Below are 15,385 nucleotides of genomic sequence, written 5' to 3'. Positions count from 1 at the left end.
TTTATTTATTTAGTTAGTTTAATTAATTTTTTTTTATACAGGAATTATGTATTTTGGTTGCTTTCTATTTTTATGCTAGGGTTCCTTTTGTAAACTATATTGTAATGACCCCTTTGGTTAAGCGATACATGCAATTTGATTTGAGGTGTTTGAATTTCTCCCATTGAAATTTGTGAGATTGACTGGTTAAATCAATTTTCTTCACTTTTCTCTTTCTTCCAGAGAGAGCAGGGCTTTGTTCGATATTTGTGTGTGTTTGCCAGGGAAAGGTTATATAATCCGTACCAGAGCTTTAAGCTGAAGGTGTGTGATCTGAGATGCAGCAAATGTTTATATGGAAGAAAGTCTTCTTGTACCTGGAAGATTAGCATGGCAGGGAGAAGTCTGAAAGGGGATTTTTTCGCAGTCCCATACCATCCAGCATAACTGGATACTAACCTCATGCTGTTAATATTTAACATTTTCACTGATTGCTATTGCTATTTATGTTATTTTAAAAAGTCAATATTTTAACACATTTTAGAATCATATTGTACAACTTAGCATTTTGTTATACAGATAATAATAAAAATAATAAATTTTTATTTATACCCCACCCTCTCCGGCCAGGGCTGGGCTCAGGGCAGCTAACACCAAATATGAATTACAATAAAACGTAATAGAAAAGAAAAACAACAACAAACAATTAAAATACAGCTGAAAATACAGCTTAAAATGCAGCCTCATTTTAGTTATAGCCCATAAATCAAGACCATAAAGGGAGGAAACATCAGATATTCACCCGAGCCAGCTATCCATGCTGGTCCTACATGGGCCAGCAAAAAAGCCAAGGGAAAATTTATATACCAAATCCCATAGAAGGGGTCAGAGTGAGTCCAAACCAAAGGCAAGGCGGAACAGCTCTGTCTTGCAGGCCCTGCGGAAAGATGTCAAATCCCACAGGGCCCTGGTCTCTTGTGACAGAGTGTTCCACCACGTCGGAGCCAGTGCTGAAAAGGCCCTGGCCCTAGTTGGAACCAATCTAACCTCCTTGAGGCTTGGGATCTCCAAAGTGTTGTTATTTATGGACCTTAAGGTCCTACGTGGGGCATACCAGGCGAGGCGGTCCCATAGGACAAGTCTTTTGTAGTTAACTGATTGTAGAATATTATTCTGTTTTACCTACACTTAACCCTTTATCCATTTTTCATTTACATAAATGTTGCTGTGTTTAGTGACTATTTTTGCCAGCAGGCCACAAATAGGGGTTACCTAGACTTGAGGACTAGCTTTCTGTTCCCCCCTCTCTCCCCATCCCAGGTGAAATCATTTGGTGTTGTCTTTTGTGGTGGTGGGTGGGGGTCATTCTTCTTGCTACAATTCCCTATCCAGTTTGGAAGCAGCTACAACAATGAAATGGAACCAGAGAACCTGAATGGGGAGTTACCTAGCAACTGAAGCATTGTGTTTGGGTTTTTCCCATTCTACCCTTGTGCATGACAGTTTTAAAGCTAGTATTGGTTCTTTAGTCAGTTTAATATGGTTGGCATTTGATATAGTGCTTTTTGAGTATTCAAAGTATTTCACACACAATGTTTACACAACCTACCCCACATGGTAGGTCAGTAATTCCCCCATAATGCAGGTGAGAGGCTAGAAGATTATGGCTTGCCTAGGACCACTTAATGAACTTATGGTTTTGGTGAGAAGTGAACTAGAGACTTGCCTGTTGATACTCCTAAACTGGGTCTATAATGAGGCATCAGTAGTAGAAGTAGTTGCTTGCAGGCCAGGTTGCACCATCCTTAGGTTGTTGTTGTTTAGTCGTTTAGTCGTGTCCGACTCTTCGTGACCCCATGGACCAGAACACGCCAGGCACTCCTGTCTTCCACTGCCTCCCGCAGTTTGGTCATGCTGGTAGCTTCGAGAACACTGTCCAACCATCTCGTCCTCTGTCGTCCCCTTCTCCTTGTGCCCTCCATCTTTCCCAACATCAGGGTCTTTTCCAGGGAGTCTTCTCTTCTCATGAGGTGGCCAAAGTCTTGGAGCCTCAGCTTCATGATCTGTCCTTCCAGTGAGCACTCAGGGCTGATTTCCTTCAGAATGGAGAGGTTTGATTTTCTTGCAGTCCAAGGGACTCTCAAGAGTCTCCTCCAGCACCAGAATTCAAAAGCATCAATTCTTCGGCAATCAGCCTTCTTTATGGTCCAGCTCTCACTTCCATACATCACTAATCCTTAGGTTAGATTTAGCCAATGTTAAATCCAAGAATAAAAGTTACTTTGCCTGTTTTTGTCTGGCAAACTGATGTAAATCAGAATAATCTGACATCATTGTTAACCGTCTATATACTTTTAAATAGTTTAATTGCATAATTATTCTTATTCAAAAGTAACACAAATGCACTCACTCATCTCTAAAAATCAAATGTCTAAGTGTCTTGCTTTTAGGCATGGCAAATGCATTTTTAAAAATAGCTGCATTGTCTTTTAGCTCCCAGTGGGAACAATTACTCCAGGATGATGGTGAAGCTGGGCAAATAAAAGGTATGTGAAGAAGTAATAGCGTAGTGTTAATTATTGACAAAAAATACCCCTGTAATTTGGAGCAATTCAGTCATTGTCTTGGGTATGCATTTGCAAATACACCGACAGTTTAAAGAAACTAAACAGGCAAACTAAAATTTGCTGGTACAAATTTTCTTCCAGCAAATGGGGTTTGTGGGGATCAACATTGGTTAACTTAAGTCTTTCAAACTCATACATTTTTTTTGTCTCAACATTTTTTTCCAGGACTTTCAGCCCATGCTCATGTAGAACTTCCATATTATTCCAAGTTCCTACTAATAGCTGCATACCTTGCTTCTTACAACCCTGCCAGGACAGATAAGAGGTTCTTCGTTAAGGTAAACAGGTTTGTTATTTTTGCCGTAATCTGTTCTAGCATTCTTTAGCATTCTTTAATACCTTTGTATGTCTCTAAAGAGCTTTATAAACCATGGCTAAAGTACACTACTAGCTCTACATGTTCAGCGGGGCTTTGAGCCAGACTAGGTAGCGCTTCATTAGCAGCAATAGCAATCTCTCCCCTCAATTCTATATGGCAAAACACTGTTGAAAGTGGGGGATATAGTTTGATCTGGGGTAGAGATCAAAGAAAAGAGTCAAAATTCTGACTGGACATACCTTTATGTAGCTTTTTGACTCCTAGCCAGTATGTACACATTAATAGCCTTTTCAGCAATCTTGTGTGACTGCAGTCTGAATGCTGCATTCCTTTGTAGATAACCTTCCAGGGGTGACACGATGGTAGTGGGAAGGCCTAGAAGCAATAATAGATAGAACAACAGATATGACTCTTGCCTTTCCAATACAGGCTACATTGGAGTCTCACAAAAGCCCTTCTCCGTCCTCCAGACTGTCAGGCAAGAACCATTCTCATAGTTCAAAGACTTTGCAGCTGGGCAAAAGCACTTGGGGAAGGCGTAGATCAGGCCCTGTGATGGGCCATGACCTCCAGAGAGTCCTAAGAGCTGGCTAGAGAAGTCTGGAAGGCCACATTTTCTCCATGCTCTGAAGGCTCTTCTCCCTTGCTTTAAAACAGGAGTGGGAAACTTGTTTTTCCTGTCATGGGCCTCTTTCTCTTGGGACTTCACACCACGGTGGAATCTACCTGTCTGGCAATCACACCTACCTGTATGGCAATGAGAAAAGATACCGTATTTTTCGCTCGATAACACACACCTGACCATAACACGCACATAGTTTTTAGAGGAGGAAAACAAGAAAAAAAAATCTGAATGAAACAGTGGGTGTATCATTTTTGTGCTTCATGCTGTGGCCACAGACATGTGATTTGACGGTGAGTTTGGGGTAGCCCAATGCAAAAATCCTGAGAATCCATGTCGATCTGTGCTTTGTAACCATGTTTTTGCACCATTGCAGCCCCAGGCAACAGTGGGTGCGTGATTTTTTTTGGTGCAGGCTGTAGCCATGGACATGCTATGTGATCTGATGGTGAATCCGGGGTGACCCAATGCAAAGATCCTGAGGATCCATGTGGATCCGTGCTTTGTAACCACGTTTTTGCACCATTGCAGCCCTGTTTTTGCATCAGATCATTGCTATGTGATCTGATGGTGAATTTGGGGTGACCCAATGCAAAGATCCTGAGGATCCATGTGGATCCATGCTTTGTAACCACGTTTTAAGTGGGGAGGGAAGGAAAAACATAGAAGGGACAAGGAGCATGAGAGGGGTGTGCGGAGAAGCAGCTGGCTAAGAATGCAAGAGAGGGGTTTAAAGGGGGGGGAAAGGAAGCCAAAAGTCCCCCCCCCAAGCCAGCCCTCCCTCCCTCCCTCCCTCTCTCTCTATCTCTCTATCTCTCTCTCTCTCTCTCTCCTGCATGTTTTCCGCTGCCTGCGAGTCCCTAGACGCAGCAGCAGCAGCACCGGAGCACGGAGAGGAATTAGAGGGAAGGACGCTCTGCTTTTCCCTCTGCTTGCCTGGAGGGGAGGGGATTTGCCTGCTCTTTGTTCCGTTTGAGCAAACACAGTAACGAAACAGAAGAGGGTGGGCAGTAAGACCCTGAGGCAGAATGCAGGAAAGCAGCAGCCTCCTCTCCTCCGTGACGGCGCGATATGATTTTTGCCTGATTTTTGCCCTGTACTTGGGACAGTCAGCTCCAGGGACCACACATTCGCTCAATAACATGCACAGACATTTCCCCTTACTTTTTAGGAGAAAAAATCTGCGTGTTATAGAAGGAAAAATACGGTACTTTGGTCAGTTAGGAGGTGCATAAAACTAACCTACAGTAAGAGGCTTAAAGACAGAAAAGAAGTAATACAGGGGTTGATGATCAATTGCATCCATCTGCTAGTGGAATGGACATACAATGGGACTTCTTTCTCTCTCCTGCTCTGCAGCATCCCCCGCCACGTGTCCTAAATTCTTCTCTGTGTGGCTGGAGAGTCCCCTGGAGCAGAATTTTTGGGGAAGGGGCATGGGTTGCAGGGGAAAGTAGATGTAGATGAAAGAGGAGTCCTGTTGCACAAGTGAAAGTCTTTGTGTGATGTTGGATTTCACTCACTGAGGGCATTGGAAGCAAGGAAGCTTTTTTCTAATACTGGGAGAAAAGCCTAAATCTAAACAATTGGTTGATTTAAATTATTTCGAAGAAATGAATTGTACGCAATACATTTTATTAATCAATATGCTTGTTTTATACTACACTAGGATGAATATAATTTATATGTAATTTTTCCTTTTTTATCTTTATAAATTGCTTATTTTTAATAAAAATATTCAGCAAGGCAACAGTTTGATTTACTTTATATAACCAAATAGCAAAATCTGAAGAAATGTCAGTGGTGGGGTGATACCAGCATATGGCTGGCAACTCTCCAAAATAATTAACCCTCCGTGCCTTCCATCAATTGCTATTTTGAACAGGCACAAAATTGGCTTTGTATCTAAAATAACTACTTCTTTACCTAGATTTGATAAGGAAGCACGGAATGGCTGGCAGCATTTTAAAGTAAAGCAGTAGCTGCTTCATCTTGTCAGTTGATGGAAAGGAAAACATTTCTCCCCTCCCAGTCTTTTTGCAGCTATTTTACCAGTAGGGAGAGAGCGAGAGAGCTGCATGTTTTAAATGGTTGAAATGGTTTAGTGAATTTTCAGATAAATTTGTGGATAACTGTTTTCAGAGGTAGACACAATTACTTTCTGATTTATTTTTTATCTTATGCCTTCCAGTTAATCTCTCTCCCCCCCCCCCCCCGTTATAAATACTGTACTTTTTCAGTGGTGTGCACTGTCTATCACAGTTCGACATGCCATAGGCAGGCCACAGCGGGCCATATTTTAGCATTGCTATTGTCCATGCAGGGTTTGTGAAGAATAAATGAAATAGTTATTACATGAAGTATACCTGCAACAATACAGTTATTGTGTATGCTGTCTCGTAGCTGTGTGATATGTTCAGTGAAGTTGGGCTGTTCTCCCCATATAAATTATGTACCATTGTAAATAACTATTTCACAGTTGGATTTTTCTTTTCCCTTGCAGCATCATGGAAAAATTAGGAAGAAAACCTTTCAGAAGAAACATGAAAAGGTAAATTCAGCTTTCTGTTTGATAGATTATCTCCATTCTGGTATACAATTGAAACAGAGTGTCACTAAATTGTTTTAACATATGATGAAATGTCCTATTTTATTTTCCTATATATTCTATGATTGCCTTGAGAGCACTTTGCCTTAAAAGGTGACCTAGAACTGCCTAAAGGAATAAAGGCAGCCACGCCCACAGGTGGATGTGTTATCTTTCTGCAATAGTTTGCATTGCTGGAAAGACCATCCCTTCTTTAGTTTGATCTGTGTCCTTTTAGACTTTTTAGGGTAGGAACTGTTTTGACTGAACACCCACCTTCAAGGAAACTCCACAGACATGCATATATAATTCCACACATGCAAAAATCTCCTAGTGGCCAGAGGCAGGCAGAAAGTTTCACTCCCTTACTAGCAATAGCAGAAACAAGCCAAATAAGAATCTATATGCAGATTTGCTGCTTTTGCATAATTTGTACAGGTTGCAGAATGTATTTATATGAGTAACATTAGAAACCCTCCCTGGATTTTTATACCATTGCCTATGATTGTTTCCTCCGCTCCTTTTAAGATTGCGGAGCTGCTATATCTTTTTGATAACTAGTGCAGTAGAATGGCTGAAGTTGTTACTGAGAGAGATTGCCATCCAAAGATTTAGAACCATGACTGCCTTCCCTTTAATCCTAGTTGTGAAGCAAGAAAATATAAGGAATGCACACTTCAAGAAGAGATGTTGAGATGAAAGATCAGTTTATGGAATGAAAAAAATGTTTCCTACATCTGCAGTTTTATACTCTGTAAATTAAATAAGTTAAAACCATGCAGTCATCGTACAGATTACTGGGTTGCAGCAAATGCTGACTTTTTCTCCCCATTTTTCCTTTATAAACATACTAGAGGCTCACCTGATCTTTGAATGTGCACAGAGCCTTAACAGAATTCAAGTGACCACATCATAGCTGTGTACTTAAATTATAAGTGTGGAACATACAAGTTGCATTGAAATTCTTATTACTGGACCTTGAATTACAGTCCCCTGGCTATCTAAATTCACTGTGAATCATCAGCCTTTTCAGATGTTACACTAAACATGGGTGTTTAGCCTGCAAGTGCCTCATGTTTGCATGCTTCCCTCTTTGGCACAGCCATGAGATTGGAATTCTAACCAGACTTCCTTGTTGCACCCAATCTCTGTGAAACTGGTTCAGACAGAAAGCTGGGTTTCCCCACCCTTTTAAATTTATTTAATCAATAAATCAATATAACTAACTGAGGCAGAATCCAGCAGGAGCACCTGTACAAGCCCAAGAGCAATAAGAGAAATCTGTGCAAGAGCACTCTCAATTTATTTTAATGACGCTTCTGTAAGAGGCATCCTCAACAGATTGCATTGCCTGTTGTTAATGGTTGTCACTACTACTAATTATAATCTTCATTGTGTTACTGGCTAGCAGGGGTGGTGAAGCCATGGCCCTCCAGACACCAGCCTCATCATATGTGAGTTTTTAAAAGAAAGGGGGGAAATCCACAGTTGCAGTCCAAACGCTTGGCCATTTTGCTAGAGCAGAGCTTACCAACCTTTTTGGACCAGTGGGAATACTTTAAACTTCATGAAAGTGCTGTGGGCACCAGTCACAAAGTGGCTGCCATGGGCACATGGCATAACATAAAATGCTGCAAAAAAAATGTGCTCCTTTTTGTTTGTTTTCTTCACTTGGACAAGATGTCTGTTTTCTAAAATAAGTCTTCTTGTCTCTAACAGCTTATTTGATATTGTTTGCTAACTATGCTGGCATCCTTTTGGCCTAGATGAGCTTCTAATACTGTGGTTTTAAACAGTTCCAACTATTTTTCTGCAGTCTCTTTATCTTTAAAAAGTTGGGTTAATATGTGTGAAATCCTTGTAATTTAGCACAGACTGATTCCTGTCTTGAATGCTTTTACTCCTATACTGCAAAACAGTGTATTAAAAATAAAAAGTGATGCTTTTTGTTTAATGTAAAAACGTATTGCTGTCTGATACCTGGAAAAATAAAATAAATAAGATCCAGCCTGCTATGTTCCAAGAAAATCCAGCTGATGAAATATACTTTTTTTTTTTTAACAGACCAGCAGTCACCTTCTTGGGCCAAAGCCATTCCCTCTGGACAGATTGTTAGCAATATTGCATAGCATTGTAGATAGCAGAGTTGCTCCAACTGCAAATATATTTTCTCAGGTGAGTTAATTTCCTAATATAAATTTTTTAGACAACAGTTTACTGGTTTCTCTTTACAATATAATTGTCAGCTTCGGTTGTTTCTTGTGTTGTACTCTAATTAACCACTCACAGAAGTTATTTTAAATGTTTAATGAGAAATTGACTATGTGTTAGCAATTGAAACTTCCAAAGGTTCAGACTCATGGTTTCTCACTGTTTGGTTGTCATTTAATTCCAAATGTTACCAATCCCCTTCTGAAGAGCTTTTAATGCAGATTTTAGCCAAGAATTTGTTGTGTTCATGTTGATGTGTAGAAACTCTGTGCTGCATGCTGCAGCTGTTCATTGCGTAAATATATATAATAGGCATGATTTAATAATCTAACATCTGCTCAAGTGATGATATATACACACACATGAATTGTTACTTGGCACTACAAAACAGTAAACCACCTTTTAAACTGGTTCAAACTTAGAAAGATGTTTCAGGGTCTTTGACCTGGCAATGAGGGAGAGGGATTAACTTGAAAGTTATTCACTCATCTTTACACTTCTCATATATTTTGGCTGTTGCCCCTTCCCCAAGAATTATGTCTAAAAGGAAAGCACTGTAAATGCAGGTAGCTTCACTCAGGGTAGGAGTAGTGAGAAATATGCTTGGTAATTTGTACAATGCAACCACCCCCCCCCCACCACCAATGAATATCTGTCAAAAATTAAGCAGTGTGGTCTTGAATATTAAATCAAAATGATTACAGTTGGCAACCAAAATGATCGGCACCAGAGCACTCACTCCATAAAAAAGAGAGAAGGTATAGCATATCTAATGTGCAGCACAGCTGTTGTTTTCTGACTCCAAAAATGGTCCCAGTATGGTCTCTCTTATATTGTTGGCCTAGATGGGGAAACCATATTCTTCCTGAATAAATATAATTTGTCAGTTCTGTCATGCAACACACACACACCTCATTCTCCTCTTTTTATATCCTTCTCTTGCAACCTACTGGAAATGTGACAAACGGAACATATGCACCATGTGTTATAAACATTAACTGCCACATTCAGTTCTCCTTTTCCCTTTCTTCTAATTTTGGAGCCTTACTTAGTTGGTGCCATCAGGTGTCCAAGTGGCTACCATTGACCACAGGAATAGGTTAAGTAATTTTGAATGCACCAACTCCTGGTAATGCCGCTAAGAAAGGACTTTGTTTAAGCTACACATTTGAGAAAGAACATTGTCAGCTTTCTTTATAGTGTATAGATCTTGCTCGCCATGCTCCTTCATTCCCCTGCCCTGTCTTATGTCTGTAGCAGTATCTTCTATGTAACATTTTGATATGTTTATTTAGTCAGTTTTCACTAGATGGCAGCATAACCCAATGAACAAGGGCAGTATTTCAGGAAGTGACCCTCCATCAATTCACAGGTTTTTCTTTCACATTAAATAGAAGTGTCGGATGGAAGTTTACACAATCCAACCTTCCATGTTGTGTTTAATAGACAGAGTAGTTGTCTGTGTAATAACTATCTGCATGTGTGAATGAGCTTTGTATACAACAAAGATACTGTTTCTCCATGTAGGAACATGGCTTTTACATTGCTATCTTTAAAAAAACACACTAAAAAACCAACAACTTCTGAGGTGATCTAGTGCCTGTTCGGTTCTGGCCATGATTATCCAAATTCACTCTGTAGCCTCATGTAGCCCATGCCTGTGCAAACACAGGTAAAAAAGTCTTTCAGACCAGGCATTATGAGCATCACTCATGCCAAATGGCTGCTCTGCCCTGGGACCCTGCATTTTGAAAATAAGAAACCAGCAGTTATTCAGATTTGTATCTAAAATTATAAGTGAAACATCCAGGTCTCCTTGTGAAGCAGAGAGTGGAAGTAATGGGAAAATCAAGGTCTTCATATTTGCAAAGCTGAAGAATAATTTTAGATGGAGTACTGGGTAAAGATCAGTTGAAACCAAATAGGGTAAGCAGACAAAAGTGGTTGAAGGGCATGCAACTCTGAAAAGGCAAAAAACTGTATTAGGTGGTAGAAGATCATCATCTAGTTCCAGGATCCCACGGTCCAGTTATTGTTTCTTTGTTCCAGTAGCATTGGGTGCAGCCCCTAATCTGCTCTGCTATTTTGTTGTTTACCATTTAGCCTGAAGAGTTCTGGCTAAGTACTCAGTACCTTGGGACATTTTGCTTAAGTTTTCCCCCTAACAGACCAACGTGTCTGTTAGGGAAATGTTATCAGTTCAGTATTGTTTTCTGTTTCAGAATATACACTAGATGGCAGTTGTGTCAAATAATTGCCCTTCTTGAGTTGCATTGCAGCTAGATTCTTCAACAGTTTGAAACTGATTAAAATGTTGCTTTATTTAAAAGTCAGCCACCCCACTCAAGAAGCAAAAATGTAGGATAACATAGTATAATACAGTCTGAAGAGCTCATGTGCACAAACCTGCCTTGCAGCTTCTTCCTTCAGATGCTTCCTTATAAGCGACTGAGTGTATGTGATTGTGTGTACCGCAACTACATAGGCAGAGAGGATTATGTGGGTCTTTCCACCCAAATGCCATCCCACCAGAAGGGAGGTAAGCCAGTAATTGGGTGGGATAAGACTTATACAGGAAGCCCTATTCATGTGGTTGAGGTGTGGGTACATATGCTGCTGCTGTGTGGAATAGCACAACAGGGAAGTGACTGCCATGCACACATGTGCGATGGGATCCTGAGATTCATCTCTCCTTAAGGACGGGCTGGCTCATAATTCAGGAATCAAATGTACAGCCTTCCAACTAAACCCAGCCCCCTTTGGTTGGGTTTAAGGTGGGCAAGACAAAAAGGGCTACTCCCCTTTTCACTTCTTCCTGCTTTGTAATGGGGTAGGAGAGACAGGGAGAGGAGCACAAATAAGAGAAGGAAGCAAATGCCTGTCTATATCCCTGCCATTTCTCTATCATGCAGTTTCCTCATCCACTCCCAGGGACAAGAGCTTTCATTCCCACCTTGCCTGCTTCTGTTTCACCTCTCTCTAGTACTGTTCCTTGCAGGATGGAGGAAAATATGGTGTATCACTTCAAACTTCCTCCTGAGAGTGACTCAGCAGTAATACCAACCGCTTACATGGCATATACTCTATATATGTTGTGTTAGAATTGGTTTTGATTAAAGTAATATTTTCTTGCACGCATGAGAAAGGTGAAGGTGCCATTTTAATTTGTTGTTTTTTAAAAAAAATATTGTGTATTCTTGTACAGTGTTTGATATTTTAAAGAACGATTCCACATTTTCAGTAGTATTTGAATCCATAATATTTCTTTTTTTAAAAAAAAATCTAGCAGATAAAGTAGAAATGAGATTGCAGAAGCCAAATATTTTTAAAAGTTCCTTGTATGTATCGAGGCAGTCTTCCTTAATGCATACTAGGCAGTTGCAGCCAGGTAATTCTTAACCTCAGTCGGAGTGAATCTTCTCAATCCTGCCTTATTACAGATGCCAACCTCTATGTTATCTTCTGTCATTTGTCCTTCAAAGCTTTCCTTCAGTGTCAATATGAATAGCATCTTCAAGCTCCAAGTCGTCTTGTACCTCTTTTTTGTGAATGTCTTTCCATTCACACAGCTGTCTTCCCATTGCAGTTGCTTTCCATGCAAAATAAGCACCAGATGGATCAGGCTGAAATAAATATGGTCATAAATATGTTACAGCCGCCATCTTCGGGCGTCTCCCCCTATTCTGGTCATCCCTCATTCCAGCCACATATTAGCAATGATACACCAAATGGGCATACACCCCCAGATTGTATGTATTCTTCCATGTATTGTATGTATTCTTCCATTACAGAAAAATCCCCTTGCACTGGCTGAGCTGTTAGAATAGGTTCATGATAAACCAAGTAGAACTGCTGGGCCAGTTTGCGTGCTCTGTGGACAAGTACTCTGTAATCAGCACCCATATACCAAGCCTATGTGTTTGATTTTGGATTCCACTTTGCATACACTCGGTTCATCATACAGAATGGATTTCTGCTTTTTTTCCTGTTGCCAGTACCACGCCATTTACAGCTGCAATTCCAACTGATGGGGCTCCTGTGGCAACAGCTTGCATGCCTGTTTTTAGGTCTGTTAGCTTTTGTAGCCAAATGATCAACCTGCTTTATATGTTTGCCCTCTCAAAAGAGTCCTGAGGAACAAGCCTTCCTATAAATGATTTTCAAGACATGCCACATTACCATTAATTTCTCTACCACTCTGTTGCTGAAGGCACACCCATTAACAGTCTGCAAAATACTAGGATCTCCAAAAGTAGTGAAAATGTCCATCAGATTGTCTGCAACTTTTGCATTCTTGCTTGCTAAAACTCTGTATCTTTTAGCAAGATACAGATCATATCACTGTAGTAATGTGACAATGAGAGAGATAAATTGGAAGTCACTGCTGTTGGAAAGAAGCAAAAATAAGATTCTACAATAAGACTCTTCTTGGCTATTTTCATTTTCCTAGTCAGTGTTAGTTGCTTGTTTTTCTGTAAAAATAGCCTGATTGGGCTTACAGAAAAGTGAGTTAGGTCTATGTTTTCTTGGAGAGTCATAAAAATAACTTTGTCCCTCACTTTTCACTGATCATTACTTTCCTTTGACACCTGCTGCTCCCTCCTCAATCTTTGCTTGCACCTAGTCAGATTGATTTCTCTGGCAACATGGCCTACTTCTTCTCCTGGAACCTTTAAAGCATTGCTTTAAAGGCCCACTGAGAAAGCTGTATGTGAGCTATATTTTTTATAATCCCAGAGGTCAGCTTTATTTTCCATTCTGTGAGTGCTTAGAGCCAGACTGATTCCTAGATGGAACCAGTGTGTAGAATTCTGTCAGGTCTTCAGATTAATCTGCACAGTTATTGGTTATTTATGAACATTTCCAAGCATTACTGGTGGACAGTGTATGTTGAATGATCAATATACAAAATTCCTTCATATATAGCTACTTTCTGCACATTATCTGAGGTTACTTGGAGACTTGCATGGGTGAAGCACAAAATGACCAAATTAGGCTGAAGTATTCACATTCTGCAGTGTTTCTTGGACACTATGCATATCTTATTGCATATCTTATTTTATTTAACGGGATTTAAATCTGCTTAATCATCAGAACTGCTAATATGTTAACGTATTGCTCAGAAAAGGTACAAAATGCAACTGAGAATATGCACATTCCCCAAGACTTGTTAGAAATTATATATATCGACCGGAAAATATACACTAGTTTCTCTTCACGGATAGATTATGAGCACAGCTTCCATGACATGAATTTGTGCATTGACTGGTTATTATGCACCTTGATAATTCAACTTGCTCCTAACAACTATGAGATTTCTCTGCCAGAGATCCCTAGCCTCCCTCATACAACACGGAAATATCTTAGAAGAGGAAATTACCATTGCACCATTTGAAATATGTGGTGTAGAACATATTTAGGATTGGAGTCTACAGATAATAAGCCTGATCCTGGCTTTTTCTTTGTTGTAAGGAAAGACTTGCTCCGCACTAGTTTATCATGAGAGAAGAGAAGCAGAGCTGTCCCACTTCCCTCTAACATCTTGATATAGGTTTTTACCTGTGCTAGAGGAAGTACAAGGTTGCTTCTGTCCTGCTATACTGCAGATTATAGGACCATGCTCCAGAGTGGTTTTAAAACTGTTCTAGGGGAAACTGGGTCTCATCTGCATATTGATAATATCACTCCCCAGATCCACAGAGCCACCCTTCCAGTGGCTTCATACGGGTGTTGTAGGACTTGCCAGTGAGCCAAACAAGCACGCTTCCCCATGGCCACCCCCTGAAACCTACTTGTAGGTAGGAGTGGAACTGCTGAAACACTGTGCTTCAAACTCACAGTCTGCATTGCTGATCTAGGATACCTTGGTCAATGGAATCCAAAGCCAGTGAGAGATCAAGGAGAACCAACAGAGTTGCACTCCCCTCCTCTCTCCCAATGCGGATCATTGGTTAGGGCAACCAAAGCTCTTTCAGTGCTAAAATTGAAATGGGTCAGGATAATAAACTTCTTTAAAACAACCTTCAAGTTGCACGGACACCACCCCCTTGAGCGGAGATGTTTTCGCAATCTTCTGGGTCCAGGGAGATCCTCTTAAGGAGGGGATCTACCACCACCTCCTTTAATGAAGCTAGTACCACTGCTTCTCACAGTGAGGCATTAACTACTCCCTGGACCCACCTGGGTTCTCAGAAGACAATTTGATATGACCTGTGGATAGAAAGTTTGATAATCCTTCACTAAGAACATTCATATGTGATAAAAGTGATGCAGGATTCCCCTCCCTGATGATTATGTACTCTAGAAACTGTCCAACTTTTACCTTGATGTGTTGTCACTTTTGACTGGATCATTGCAAAGGAGAAGAGAAGTTATTATTGGAAATTGAAAAGTGAGTATATTTTGTATAGCTCTTAAATCATTCCCTTTGTGGTTTCCGTTACATGTCATTGAACTCATTTTCTACAAGGAGATAGCATCTTGAAGTTTAGGCTAGAGGAGTTAGATGACAAGCACTAAATCTTTGCTACATTCTGGGGATGGATAGAAGAAATACTGGACAAATTCTTGATAAGATTACATGCACTGTTTGTTAATGTTTAACTAACGGACCCTAAAGAATTGTGCTCTGCTCTGCTGGAATCTGCCCAGTGAATGTATTGGTGTCCCAAATTACAGGGTACATTACATAAACAGGTTCCCTCCTACAGAAATAACAAATAAATTTAAGAACAGGTGTAGAGAAGATAAGTGGGCCCCTGTGTGATTAGTCTGACCAAGAGTTGATCATAAAAGGAGCTATCTGTCTTTCCACATTCATATCGACCTTCCACAAAGGTGCTGAAAAGAACTTCTATATAGTTTTCCCATTTTGTCCTTGCGACAGCCCTGAGCTGCAGAATAGGCTGAAAGATAGTGACTGACACAAGCTTCATGGCCATGTAGAAATTTGAACCTGGATCTTGCAGGTTCAAGTACAGCATTCTGTCCGCTACACCATATTAAAGCGACTGTTGCATCAAAAGGAAGGACCTTGGTTG

At 40.4% G+C, this 15,385-nt stretch overlaps 1 protein-coding gene across 5 annotated transcripts in view; it reads left to right on the top strand.

The window, feature by feature from the left end:
• ORC5 (origin recognition complex subunit 5) overlaps window positions 1–15,385 on the top strand; it is a 143,215-nt gene that overhangs the window by 95,889 nt on the left and 31,941 nt on the right. For all 5 annotated transcript variants that reach the window (XM_083575243.1, XM_083575245.1, XM_083575246.1 and 2 more), the window contains 4 exons: window positions 2,473–2,525; window positions 2,772–2,884; window positions 6,051–6,098; window positions 8,199–8,309. In XM_083575243.1, coding sequence (XP_083431369.1) covers window positions 2,473–2,525; window positions 2,772–2,884; window positions 6,051–6,098; window positions 8,199–8,309 — 325 coding nt within the window. The remainder of the gene's footprint in view (window positions 1–2,472; window positions 2,526–2,771; window positions 2,885–6,050; window positions 6,099–8,198; window positions 8,310–15,385) is intronic.

The sequence above is a fragment of the Podarcis filfolensis genome (genome assembly GCF_964270895.1).
Source record: "Podarcis filfolensis genome assembly, chromosome: 10".
NCBI classification, from domain to species: Eukaryota; Metazoa; Chordata; class Lepidosauria; order Squamata; family Lacertidae; genus Podarcis; species Podarcis filfolensis.
This window is presented reverse-complemented; position numbering and strand designations above follow the sequence as displayed.